The 14,601-nt window shown below is 38.3% G+C and overlaps 1 protein-coding gene across 1 annotated transcript in view; it reads left to right on the forward strand.

The window, feature by feature from the left end:
* The window catches only part of HOOK3 (hook microtubule tethering protein 3), a 120,563-nt gene extending 109,151 nt beyond the window's left edge, over positions 1-11,412 (forward strand). Inside the window, exon 23 of the mRNA XM_029936732.1 lies at positions 11,071-11,412. Coding sequence (XP_029792592.1) covers positions 11,071-11,160 — 90 coding nt within the window. The 3' untranslated portion in view covers positions 11,161-11,412. The remainder of the gene's footprint in view (positions 1-11,070) is intronic.
* The last annotated feature ends 3,189 nt before the right edge of the window (positions 11,413-14,601 follow it).

Below are 14,601 nucleotides of genomic sequence, written 5' to 3' on the forward strand. Positions count from 1 at the left end.
ATTAATACCACCCCTTTTTAAAGACATTGGGAAAATCAAAACCCTCTCTTTGAAACTAGTTTTCAATGTAATATTTTAAATAGGTTCTCAGCACTTTACTTTTCAAATGATAAATCATTTCATAACTCATAACCTAGCATCTTCAGGCTTTTTTCTCCTTTTTTTGTAGTCCTCACGTTGATGATACATAGTTTCTAACACACGTAGAGCAGAAACCAGTGAATGCTTGATTTATTTACAAATAAAAATTGCTAAACATTTATCCTTCTTTTGTTTTTAAATCTGCAGAGATCTAATGAAAGTGGCAACAGGTTTTTGTTTCCTTCCCTTTGAACATCTCTCATCACATTTGATTATCTGCCCCTTAAATGTACACCAAGATCCAAATAATTTTCTTGGTTTTCTTCATACTTTCTTGCTCTTAATAACTTGGATTACGTGAATTAAGTTCAGTTTCATATAGAAAGCAAGCATTTTATTCCAGTGACTTAGTTAATGAGACATTTTTTAGTATTTATTAATTTACTTCTTAACGAAAAGGATGTACATGGATGCATCTTTGAATTTTTTAATGAAAATAAGGGACTTAATCATAATTCTTTTGAATCAGCTTGGTACTTAGTTAAAGTATCCTTTTAGGAAGTCATGATGCCGATGCTTTCCTCTTCCTTTTTAAATGTTCTAAATCAGGCAACAGACTCAATCCAGTAGATCAGATTCCAAACAAATTATGAAATTCTTATTATCATTCAAGTACAGATGGGTAAACGATGTGATTTGAGTTTGTATTATTATTTTCTTGTTGGCCTAATTTAGTATGTGTTCTATAGAGATTCATGTTAGTTAAGGGAAATTTTCATTATGCTTGAAATAAGAAATAGTATTTTAGTATAAATGCAGGGAAAGACTGTACACAAATGCCAATCAATGATTTGAGGCCTTTTAATTTTTTTAAATAGTAGCCTTTTGTTTTTTAATAGCCTTAGCAATTTAAAATATAGATGCACTAAAACGTCATTGCTGTCACTAACTTTGCTGTGTAGAGGTTATATGTAATTCAGAATGCTTTGCACCTAGAAAAATAATTTCCAAGATTATCTTGTTTTGCAGTTTTCATGTTTTGACAATTGCCCCACCATTTATAACACCCAATTTTTGGGTGTGTAATGAATGGTAAAATTCAAACATATCTAATAATTTAATAATTTGCCTTATTTTGATTAATAAATTCTATCAAAGATTTGAGGATAGAAAAAGGCTTTTTTTTCTATAGTATTTTTTAAACTTTTCAGATGAGCTGGAAAACACCTTAGTACATTGGAGTTGGAGTTGTATTGATTACAGTCCCAGCTCTAAAGCCTTATACTCATGTCTTAAGTATTACTGATTGTTCTGTGAATTGTTGTTAGTTTCCTATTTGGCATCACAGTTATCCACCTTGCAGTTAAGCTTTGGCAAAAAGGATATTTATGGTTGACTATTGAATTTATAATTTGACAACTTCATTCTTTGTCATTATAATCCAAAAATGAAATCCACATAAAACTCTAAATTTCTCCCTTCACAAATGGAATCAATACAGATTTAGCAACATAGTATATAATGGCACCCAGGGATTTCTCCACATGTTTACCAAGCTTACCAACCATTTACTATATATTAGATCCGTGGATTTTCTGTTTTTCTGAGGTGAATGACTTGTTAGCCTCAATAAGAAACTTTCACTTAAGTCACAAAAATATAAAGTCCAGTAAACCACCAGAAGACAGATTTTTAATTTTTTTGAAATCTTATATTTCCTTTTGATATCACTCATTTTAATTTTATGACTGCCAACTTGTTACGGTATTAATTATATGTATATGTTTATATGTATGCATATAATATATGTATATGAAGAATAAAGTTAAGATTTGGTCAAACTATATTTTCCCATTCAAGTACAAAAATGTTTTCAAGGCTGCAAAAAGTGTACAGTTGTTAAACAAGTTGTAAATAAAGACTTGTATAAAAATTCAGTGTAGACTTTTCTTCCTGCTCTTAAACCATGACAAACACATATTTAATAATTGTTTAATGGTATTCATCCACTTGCCTTTGACATTTGCCATAGCATACTGTCAATTTAAAGACTCTGCCACTGGGGCACATGGGTGGCTCAGTCGGTTAGGCATCTAACTTTGGATTTCAGGTCAGGTCATCATCTCATGGTCAGTGAGTTCAATCCCCACATCCAGCTCCACACTAACAGTTCAGAATCTGCTTGGGATTCTCTTCTTTCTCTCTCTCTCTCTCTCCCCCTCCCTCCCCCTGCTGCTTGCTCTCTCTCTCTCTCTCTCTCTCAAAAATAAACTTTGGGGTACCTGTGTGCCTCAGTCAGTTAAGTGTCCAATCCTTGATTTTAGCTCAGATCAAGATCTCATGGTTTGTGAGTTTAAACCCTGTTGTCAGGCTCTGTACTGACAGTGAAGAGCCTGCTTGGGATTCTTTGTTCCCCTCTCTCTCCCTTCCCCTGCTTGCTCTCTCTTTCTCTCAAAAATAAGTAAACATTTAAAAAATTTTTAAGTAAACTTAAAAAATAATAGATTATGCCACTGGTTTATTGTAAATCAATAAATATTCTTTGAGGGTTTTTTTCCAATACCTATCAAAGATTTTGTTTTGATTTAGTCTGGAACTTAATAGTTATAAGCTGATTGTCCAAAGTTCTTATGGGATAAAAAGCTAAACATTAGGGCTTCTCCCCTCTCAGAGTTACCACATTAGCGCAATCAGCCTGACTACTGTGAGTACAGCAAGAACCAATGGTAGAGTAATTGCATTCTTTAATAATATAAAGCATTATCCTTTAAAAAAAATAATTTTTAATGTTTATTTTTGAGAGAACATGGGGAGGAGAAGGGCAGAGAGAGAGGGAGACACAGAATCTGAAGCAGCCTCCAGGCTCTGAGCTTGACAGCACAGAGCCTGGTGTGGGGCTTAAACCCAAGAACTGCAAGATTATAACCTGAGCTGAAGTCCAACACTTAACTGACTGAGCCATCCAGGTACCCCTAAAGCATTATTCTTGAAGCATCCCATTTAAAATTCACCCTTTTCCCCATCTCCACCCTAAACATTATTGAAGTATGACATCAGTGTTGGATAAAGTGGCAGTACCGGTGTGGAAATTGATTATATTTACATTAAAATAATCAGTTAAGTAATTTCAAGTTAGCACCAAGATAAAAAACTAGCTATGTAGTCAAAATAATGCCCATTTTAATGTCAGGAAGATATGTTTTCTTCTCTCATTACCATGGAGATGCCATATTTATTTAGCATTTTCTGAGTGTCTCTCCTGGGTATTTTATTGAAGTAAAAGACAAAGGTAGGTTGAATCAAAAAATAAAAAAATTTTGCCCTCAAAGATTTAGTCAAATGAAGCACAACACAGAAAAGGCGGCAAACAGAAGTATCACTTGGTAAAAGCCTACCAGTTCGCTGTAAGTACATTGATGTGCTGTTCAGGTTATTGCTGCATCACAAACCACTCCAAACCTTAATGGCTTTCACAATCTCTCTCTTGCATCTGACAGTGCGGAGCCTGGCTAGAATTCTCTCTCTTCTATCTCTGCTCCTTTCCCACTTGCTCACTCTCTCAAATAAATAAATTTTAAATAAATGAGCTAAAAGTTTCTGACTTGCTCTAATAGTTAATTTCTAGGACAATGTTTTAAGGAAATTGTTGAGAATATAAATATCTCTGTGTCTATATCCCTAGCCAAAGTCCTCTACCTTCTAAAGGATATGTTTCCAGAGATACCCACCCCTTTCATAACAGCTGGAAAAGATGAAATGGAAGTATACTGTTGAAGGTTCTTATGCTATACTTGTAGAAATATAATATCATTTGAAATTAGACTGTGTTAAGTTTACTCTAAATCTAAAGCAGCCACTAACATAACACAATAAAGTTACAGCAACTAAGTCAACAAAGGAGATAAAATGGAATAAGCAATACTCAATTATTCCAAAAGAAGGCAGAAAAAGAAATGGGAACAAAGAATAGACAGAACAAATAGAAGACAAATAGCAAGAATGTAGATTTAAACTTCACCCTATCAGTAATCATATTAAATGTAAATGGCCTAAACAAACAATTGAAAAACAGATTGTCACACAGCATATAAAAGGAAGACTGAATTATATGCTTTCTACAAGAAGCCACTTTAAATATGAAGACAGAATTACTTAAAAGTAGAAAGGTGAGGGGCGCCTGGGTGGCTCAGTTGGTTAAACATCCTACTTCAGCTCAGGTCAGATCTCACAGTTCATGGGTTTGAGCCCCACATTGGGCTTTGTGCTGATAGCTAGCTCAGAGCCTGGAGCCTGTCTTCAGATTCTGTATCTCCCTCTCTCTCTCTCTCTCTCTGACCCTCCCCTGCTCCTGCTCATGCTGTCTCTCTCACAAATAAATAAAAAAACATTTAAAATTTTTAAGAAAAAAAGTAGGTGAAAAAAACATAAAATGGGGCACCTGGCTGGCTGTTGATCTCAAGACCATGTCTTCAAGCCCCATGTTGGGCATAGAGCTTACTTAAAAATTGTTTTTTATTTTTTTAATGTTTTTTTTTTAATGTTTTATTTATTTTTGATACAGAGAGAGACAGAGCATGAGAGAGAGAGGGGCAGAGAGAGAAGGAGACACAGAATCCGAAGCAGGCTCCAGGCTCCGAGCTGGCTGCCAGCACAGAGCCCGACGCGAGGCTCGAACCCACGAACGTGAGATCCGACCCAAGCCGAAGCCGGAGGCCCAACCGACTGAGCCACCCAGGCGCCCCTGTTTTTATTTATTTTTGAGACAGAGACAGAGCATGAGCGGGGAGGGGAAGAGAGAGAGGGAGACACAGAATCAGAAGCAGGCTCCAGGCCCAACGCAGGGCTCAAACCCAGAAACGTGAGATCATGACCTGAGCTCAAGTCGGAGGCTTAACAGACTGAGCCACCCAGGTGCCCCAAAAAATGTTATTTAAAAGATGTATCATATCAACACCAATTAAAAGAAAACTGGAGGGCACTAGGGTGGCTCAGTCAATTGAGTATCTAACTCTGTTTTGGCTCAGGTCATGATCCCAGGGTCGTGGGATCAAGCCCATGTTAGGTTCTGTGCTGAGCATAGAACCTACTTGAGATTCTCTCTCCCTCTCCCCCTCTCACACTGTCTCTCTCTAAAATAAACAAGAGAAAGAATGTCTAATAACAAAGGGGCTGTAGTTATCTCAAAGCTGGACTGGGGGACAGTCTACACTCAAGTTTACTTCATAGCTGTTAGCAAGCTTTAGGTCTTGCTATTGGCCAGCAACATCAGTTTCTTGTCACGTGTACCTTTCCACAGCACAGCTCATAACATGGCAGTTTTCTTCCCTCAGAGTGAAGGCTCTGAGAGACCTAAAGGTGCCCATACCTACTCCTGAGGTGCAGTCCGCATTCAAGGGAAGGGGCACACAACAGGTGGGGTTATTAAGAGCTGTCTTTGAAGCTACATGCCACACCTTTCAGTAAGAATCTGTTGTCATCCTTGCTTATTCTTCTGTACATAATGTATCTTGTTATTCTGGCTGTTTTTAAGATAATCTCTTTATCACAAGTTTTATGCAGTTTGATTTTGATTTGCCAGTGTGTATTTCTCTTCACATTTCTAATGCTTGTAGTTCATTGAGATTTGTGGATTCATAGATTTATATTTTTCATCCAATTTATAAAAACTGCAGCCATTGTTTCTTCAAATAATTTTTCTGTCTCTTCTCCTTTGGGAACTCTGGTTACATTACTAGTGAGCTGAAGTCTCACAGCTTACTGATGTCTTGTTCATCTCTTTTCATCTTTTTTCTCTGTTTCATTTTGGATGGTTTCGATTGCTGTCTTCAAACTCACTACTCTTCTTCTGTAATGCCCAATCTGCCTTTACTGCCCTTCTGTGTACTTATCATTTCTAGAAGTTCCATATATTTTTGTTGTTTTGTTCTTTATGTATCTTCCACATCTCTACTTAATATGTTTAATCTTTCCTCTAGCTTCTTGACCAATATGAAACAGTTATAATTGTATGAATGTCTGTGTCTGTTGACTCTGCTGTCTGTGTCTGTTCCTGGTCAGTTTTGAATTTTTTCCTCTTGATTACTAGTCAAATTTTTCTGCTTCTGGGGTGCCTGGGTGGCTGTCGGTTAAGCATCTGACTTCAGCTCAGGTCATGATCTCACGGTTCTTGGGTTCAAGCCCCGCATCAGGCCCTATGCTGACAGCTCAGAGCCTGGAGCCTGCTTCGGATTCTGTGTCTCTCCTTCTCTCTGCCCCTCCCCTGTTCATGCTGTCTCTCTCTGTTTCTCAATAATAAAAATGGGTTAAAAATTTTTTTAATTTTTTCTGCTTCTTTGCATGCCTAATAATTTGTAATTGTATACCGTAGGTTATGAATTTTACTTTGTTCAGTACTGAATTTTTTCCTGTAATAATCCTTAAGCTGTTTTTATGGGATATGACTGTTAACTGGAAACAGTTTGATCCCTTTGCATCTTGCCGAAACAGAGCAGTGCTTCATCTAGGATCATTTTATCCCACCACTGAGGCAAGATTCTTTTTTTAAAAAGTAGACTTTATTTTTTAGTGCAATTTTAGGTTCATAGCCAGACTGAGCGGAAGATAAGAGATTCTCCTAATACACCCCGCCCCTCTCTCATGCACAGCTTCCTCCCTTGACAACATTCCCCACCAGACTGGTACATTTGTTATAACTTCTGATAATTTGTTATGCACCTATGCAAACACATCATAGTCACCCAAAGCCCATAGTTTACATTAGGGTTTCCTCTTACATACAGTCTACGGATTTGAGCAAATGTATAGTGACTTCTGTCCACAATTATAGTATTATACAGAATACTTTCATTGCCCTAATTTTTTTCTGCTCTTGCCTATTCATTCCTCTCTCCTGAATCCCGACCTCTAATAACTACTGATCTTTCTCCTGTCTCCATAGTCTACCTTTTCCAGAATGCCATATAGTTGGAATCATACCAGAGCATACCACATGATACTATACTATACGACACTATATGTACTATACATACTATATGTAATCTTTTCAGATTGACTTCTTTCACTTAGTAATACGTATTTTAAGTTTCCTCCATGTCTTTTTGTGGCCTGAGAGTTTTTTCTTAGTACTGAATAATATTCCATTGTCTGTATGTACCACCGTTTATCCATTTACCTACTGAAGCACATTTTGGTTGGTTGCAGATTTTATCAAATAAAGCTGCTATAAACATCTGTGTGCTGTGGAATTTAAAACACAAAACAGGTGAACATAAGGGAAGCAGAAATAATATAAACAGAGGGACACAAACCAAAAGAGCCTCTTAAATACAGAGAACAAACTAAGGGTTGCTAGTGGGATGTTGGGCACGGGGGTGGGCTAAATGGCTGATGGGCACTAAGGAGAGCACTTGGGATGAGCACTGGGTGTTATATGTAAGTGATGAATCACTACATTCTATTCCTGAAATTAGTTAATTAAAAACAAACATCTGGGGCACCTGGGTGACTCAGTCAGTTATGCACCCGACTTTGTCTCAGGTCATGATCTCGCGGTTTGTGAGTTTGAGCCCCATGTTGGGCTCTGCACTGACAGCTCAGAGCCTGGAGCCTCCTTCAGATTCTGTGTCTCCCCCTGTCTCTGCCCCTCCCATACTCATGTTCTGTCTCTCTCTGTCTCTCAATAACAAATTTAAAAAGCTAAAAATAATTAAAATAAAAAACAACATCTGTGTGCAGCTTTTGTGTGGACATAAGTTTTCACCTCATTTAGTTAAGTACCAAAAAGCACAATTGCGAGACTATGTGACAAGAATACATGTAGTTTTGTGTGAAACCACCAAACCATCTTCCAAAGTGGCTGAACATTTTGCATCCCCACCAGCAGTGAATGAGACTTCCTTCTCCACATCCTTGTCAGCATTTGGTATTGTCAGTGTTCTGGATTTTGGCCATTCTAATAGGTGTGTGTTGCTATCTTGTTTCAAGGCAAGACCTTTTTGGTTACCCAATGCCCTGTGGATTATGAGACTTCTCACTTTAGATGGCAGTATTCCTGACCCTGTATGAGCTTCGGGAATTCTAATTCTTTGTGCAATACTTTCTACAGCCTTGGTTACTTTCCTTACACACATTCACTGATCACTATTCAACTGAAACTCAACTGAAACCTGCAAATCTTTGTAGTTCTCTCTCTTTGTAGCTGTCTCTCTTTCAGGCATTCTGTCCTTTAAAATACAGCCACTTTGGCTTCCTCAGACTTCCACCTCTGCCTCATTTCAGAAAGACCACTGTGCTCTGACTAAGTTTCCCCAAATTATGATGATTTGGAATTTTTTAAATGTTTATTTATATCTGAGAGAGAGAGAAACACAGAGCATAAGTGGGGGAGCATAGAGAGAGAGAGGGAGACACAGAATCTGAAGTAGGCTCCAGGCTCTGAGCCATCAGCACAGAGCCCAACACAGGGCTCAGACTCACAAACCACGAGATCATGACCTGAGCCAAAGTCAGCACTTAACCGCCTGAGCCACCCAGGCACCCCAATTTGGAAATTTTTACTAGGCTGTTAAGTCAAGAAAATTATAGGATTCACCTTATTTGTTTTCCACCTCTCATTTTTGGATACAGCTTTTCAGTTCCAGTTCCTGATAATCCATATTGGCAGTAACTTAAGTCTTTTTTATTAAAAATGTAGGCAGGATAATGGTAGCGGAATTATTCTCCTTATAGTGAAATTATATGATGTTTTGGATTTCTTTCAAAAGAAGCCAGTCGGTTGGGATATCGAGTAAGGGGTATTGATGAAATGATTATCCATAAATTGTCAGTGACTGCAGTATTTGACAGATGAATGAGAGTTTATTGTATTATTTTCCCCATATTTGTGTGTATTTGAAAATTTCTATTATAAAAAATATATAGAGTATGTACATGTAGATTTCAAAACCTATTACAAATCTCTGGTAATCTAGCTAGTGTGATACTTATGTAGGGATATACATAGAGCTTAATTGAATAAAACTGAGAGGCCAGAAATAATCTCTACTTTTACGGTCAATTGCTTTTTGAAAAGAGTTCAAGACTCTCCAATGGGGAAAGAGTGATCTTTTCAACAAATCGTGCTGGGACAAGCAGATAGCCATATGCAAAAATTGGACCCCTGTGTCTCACACAACATGCAAAAATTAACTCAAATTAATGGTAGACCTAACTGTAAAAGCTAAAACTTATAATAAAACTCTCATGAACAAAATGTAAATCTTGAGGTCGATCCCTCTCACCGCTGTCAAACTCTTTAATTATCTGACTTCCAGGGACTTCCAAGAGACGTTTGTCTCTTATTCTACAATCACCACCACTACAGCTATTCTCATTTGGTGACTTTTGCTGGATCTGCCTGTCTTTCCAACTTCTAATGTTTGAAATGCCACCAGATTTCAACCCTTCATCCTCTACTCTTTTCTATCTACACTCACTACATTAGTAATTTCATTCAGTCTCATTTTTATACAACAGCGTTGGGCTAAAGACTCCCAAATTGGAATCTGCATTACAGACCTGACTGAACTCTGATTCATATATTCAAATGCTTACTCAATTTATATTATTGGATACGTAAAAGATATCTCAATCCTAACATGTCCAGAATAACTCCTGAATGCCCTCACAATGTGCGTGTGTGCGCACACACACACATACACACACACACACACACACACACACACAATTTCTGCTATTGCAACAGAATTCCCCATATCTGCAAATGTCAACATCACTGCTCAGGCCTAAAGTCTTGGAGTCATCCTTGACCCTCCCTTTCTCTCACCCAAACCCAATATCCAATAGCTTAGCAATTCTGGACAAGTCAATCTTCAAATTTTAGCCAGAATTTGGCCTCTTCTCACCACATTCACTACTCCTACACTAGTCTAGGTCACTGTCTCTCCTGGATCACTGCAGTGGCCCGTCTGCTCCTCCTTCTTTTCCTGTGCCCTTCCATGCTGCTGTATTTTGAATGGATGAAGACAACCCATTCTCAGCATAGAAGACAGTGACCTGTAAATGCATAAATTAAATCACTCCACTACTCAAAATCCTTCAATGACCCCCCATCCCACTCGAGTAAAAGCCAAAATGCTGTAGGGCCCTATGTTATCTGCTTTGCCTTAACTCTCTGACCTCATCACCTAGTACCCTACCCTTCAATCACTCCACTGCATCCACACTCCCACATTGGCCTCTGAGATCATGGACACTTTCCTTAGTATCTTTGGACTTCTATCAGAAATGGTCTTCCAGAAAGATATTTACATCGATGCACTCAAATCTGTATTCAAATATTACCTACAGAATGAAGGCCCCCCAATCAACATCAGTAGTAACCTACCTCTACACTTTCTCTTTCCTCCCTATGCTCCTTAGTATTTGTCACTGTCAGTATTCAATAGCTATTACGTATTTATCTTCTTTAGCTCCCTCACTAAAGTTAAAGTACCATAAGCACAGAAGTTTTTCCTGTTGATTTCTTTTCATTGCTGTTGAGAATAGTAACTGGTCCACAGAGATCACAAAATGAATATTTATTAGATCATGAATCAGTGAAGGTAGTCACTGAATGAAGTAGAACAGTGAAAAATTATAAATGTTAAATGTTGAGTAATGGATGAATGATTACTATATAAAGTACAGTATATAAAAGGAATATCATGCAGTCATTAAAAACTATGTTTCTATAGAGGAAGCAATTTTAACAGTTGCTTCCAGAGTGTTCAGACAGAAGCAAGCTGCCTCAATAAAATTTATTTATTTTTCTTACAAAATTTCACACAGCCTTTACAGAAAGATGAGTTACAGCTTTCGTAAGTCTTGATGGTGGAGCAAAGCAGCCAAAAATCAAGCACAGGCTCCTAGTTCTGGCAACCAGGATAAACTAGTAATCATCTACTCTCCCCTCTTATTCCCCTTCCCACCTCCCTCCCCCCTTTCTGCCAGGTACAGCTCCTGGAGTGCAGTCGATGTCCTGAAGCACTGAAGGTATCATCCTTTCTGATTATAACCAAGAGAGAAAATGGTGAAGCCTAGAGAGCACTGGAGGGAATTGGAAGCTCAGGCATCTAACACAATCTCTAGGCACCTAATTACCAAACTTCTGGAGAAATCTCTGGAAGAGTGCAATCAAATTAGTAGTATCATGTAGTATAACAGCTATAGCAATGAAAAACTCATATCCCTAATTCCCAAAAATAAAAAATTAAGCGATGATGAACTATACTCATGAAAGAGGTAGGTTTTGTGTTATTTAAAATATACAACAATAAAGCTGTTAAAAATTGATGAATAATTTGCACTATAATTTCTATGGTGGTATGTAGTTTTATTTATATACATATTGTGATTTATTTATATTTTTAAAAGTAATATATTTTAACATCTTTTATTGATTCGTTGATTTATATATCTACCATGACATACCGGTTGCTAATCAACTCTGCCTAGACCTGTGTCCCCAGTAGTTGTGGCACCTAACATCCGTGGGAGACTTAGTGACAAAGCAGCAGGCTGCACCGTGGACTGAAAGAGCAGAGATTCTCACCCCGGGCTGCATGTTAGACTTCCATGGGGAGCCTGTAAAACACTGCTGCCGGGGCGCCGGGGTGGCTCAGTCAGTTTAGCATCCAACTCTTGATTTTGGCTCAGGCCATGATTTCACAGTTGTGAGATTGAGCCCTGCATCCATCAGGCTCTGCACTAGGTATGGCGCTGCTTGAGATGCTCTCTCTCTCCCTCTACTGCTTGCCTTCTCCCTCTCTCAAAACAAGCAAACACACAAAAAAGACAAAAACAAAAACAAAACACAAAAAAACCTGATGCCAAGGCCTCACTCTAATCCAATGAAATTAGAATCTCTGGGGGTTGAGGGAGAGTTCCTCAAAAAATTAAACATAGTGGGGCACCTGGGTGGCTCAGTCAGTTAAGCAACCAACTTAACCAGTTAAGTAATCGATTTTGGCTCAGGTCATGATCTCATAGCACATGAATTTCATGCCAGGTCGGGCTCTGCACTGACAGCACAGAGCCTGCTTCTGATTCTCTAGTTTTCCCCCCTCTCACTCTCTATCTGTCTCAAAAATAAATAAACATTAAAAAAATTAAACAGAATTACCATATGATCAAGCAATCCCACTTCTGGGTATGTCCAAAGAAGTGAAAGCCAGGGACTCTAACAGAGATTTCATCATTCACCACAGCCAAAAGATTGAAACAACCCAAGTATTCATTAACAGATGGATAACAAAATGTGGTACATACATACAATGGAATATTATTCAGCCTTAAAAAAAGGACATTCTGCTACATGCTACAACATGAATGAACCCGCAGGCCATTATGTGAAGCAAAATAAGCCAATTACAAAAGGACAAATACTGTATGATTCCACTTCTACGAGGATTACTCTTTGATTAGAGTAATCAAATTCATAGAGGCAGAAAGTAAAAGCTGGTTACTAGGGGCTAAAGGGAAAAGATGTTCAATGACAAATATTCAACCAAGTAAATTTTATTTTTTTTCATTAAAAAAAATTTTTTTTTAATTTATGTTTGAGAGACAGAGAGAGGTAGTGTGAGCAGGGGAGGGTCAGAGACAGGGAGATACAGAATCTAAAGCAGGCTACAGGCTCTGAGCTAGCTGTCAGCAGAGAGCCCGATGTGGGGCTCGAACCCACGTACTGTGAAATCATGACCTGAGCCGAAGCCAGATGCTTAACTGACTGAGCCACCCAGGTGCCCCAACCAAGTAAATTTTAAAAATCAAATTGGCTTTATTAATTGAGTCATGAATTGGGCAGCATCTCATCTACCAAATAGAGTGGAGCTCCATGAAGTTGCAGAAAAGGAAAGATTTTTAAGGGTAGAGAAGGAGCATACAAAAGGAATTTAGCAAAGAATCCATTGTTTAAGGTATGGTCACCCTCCTGAGGGGAATACAAGGGGTCTATCAGTGAATTTCCTAGAGCTGACCAATAATTCCTATGTTGGCTAGTTAAAGGTAACATTCCTGGGGTAGGCAGAGAGGCTAAAACTGCAGCTAGGTATTAAGTCTCGGCTTGCTGATGTGGGGTCTAACATAGTGGTTCCATTTGAGACCTGCAGTTTTTTTTTAAACCAGGAATGGGGAGTTATTTAATGTGTATAGAGTTTCAGTTTGGGAAGATGAAAAACTCTGGAGAGGGATGGTGATGGTTTTGCAACAGTGTGAATGTACTTAGTGCCACTGACTGGTGCGCTTAAAATGATTACAAAGATGGGCGCCTGGTGGCTCAGTGACTTAAGTGCCCAACTTCAGCTCAGGTCGTGATCTCATGGTTCTTGAGTTTGAGCCCTGTGTCAGGCTCTGTGCTGACAGCTCAGAGCCTGGACCCTGCTTTGAGTTCTGTGTCGCCCTTTCTCTCTGCCCCTCTCCTGCTTGTGCATTCTATCTTTCAAAAATAAACATTAAGAAAATGATTACAAAGATAAATTTTATGTTATAACTATTTTACCACACACACTCACACACATTTCAAATTCTTATCATGGCCCCTGGCTTTTCTTTAATCTTATTCCCTACCAATCTCTTCCCCTCATTCACAGGACTTCAGTGGTATTAGCATCCTTGGTGAACCTAGAACACACTTAGCATGCACTCCCTATCTGCTCTACATGGCATGCATTTTCCTGTTTTAGGTCTTTGCTCAAATAGGGCCCCCCAAATAATCTAGAGAGCGAAAAATTATTTTCCCTCTACTGCTCTGAGTCCTTGGCTGTGAACCCTCCAAGAAAAGATTAACAAAAGAAAAACAGATTTACTAACATGTATCCCTCATGTATAGATGGAGGATACTTAGAAAAAACGAGTAACTCACTGAGGTTGCTTAGAATTCAGGCTTAAATATCATCTTAATAGGGAAAGGGAAGTGGGAATGTAGGCTTCTCAGGGGAGAAAGATTTTTAGGAAAGATAATGTGCCCTTAGAAGAGTAGATGGGATATGACAGTTTGACAAAATTTGTCTGGATGTGGTCTTCACTTCTACTCTGGAAACCCCGTGTTGGGGTTTATGACAACTGAGTTTTGTTTTTGTTTTTATTTTTTTAGAGGCTTTGTCTTTAGGCAAATAAAGGGAGCTCAGAGAAGGCATCTGATCGCATTTGCTGTTTTTCAAGTGTGTACAGCTCAAAAATAATCAGTATACCAAAGCAGAAGATTCTGAAGTGGCCTGGCCTTAATACCTGAGTATTTTAGGGTGTATATTGTTACCCTTCATTACAATGTAAACCTCATGACTACAGAGACTTTATTTACTGCTATGAATAAGCCACATAATAGTAAACAGTCGTTCAATGGATGTTTATCTTTTCTCTATCATGTAGACGTCTAGGTACCTGTATAGTTTAGTTAGGATTTTAATTTCCAAAGACAAAAAAAACCCTGTATAACTTAAATTCTGCGGTATCAACACTTAACATCCAAAAGCAAAAATTTAC

Source organism: Suricata suricatta, chromosome 1 (assembly GCF_006229205.1).
Source record: "Suricata suricatta isolate VVHF042 chromosome 1, meerkat_22Aug2017_6uvM2_HiC, whole genome shotgun sequence".
Lineage (NCBI taxonomy): Eukaryota > Metazoa > Chordata > Mammalia > Carnivora > Herpestidae > Suricata > Suricata suricatta.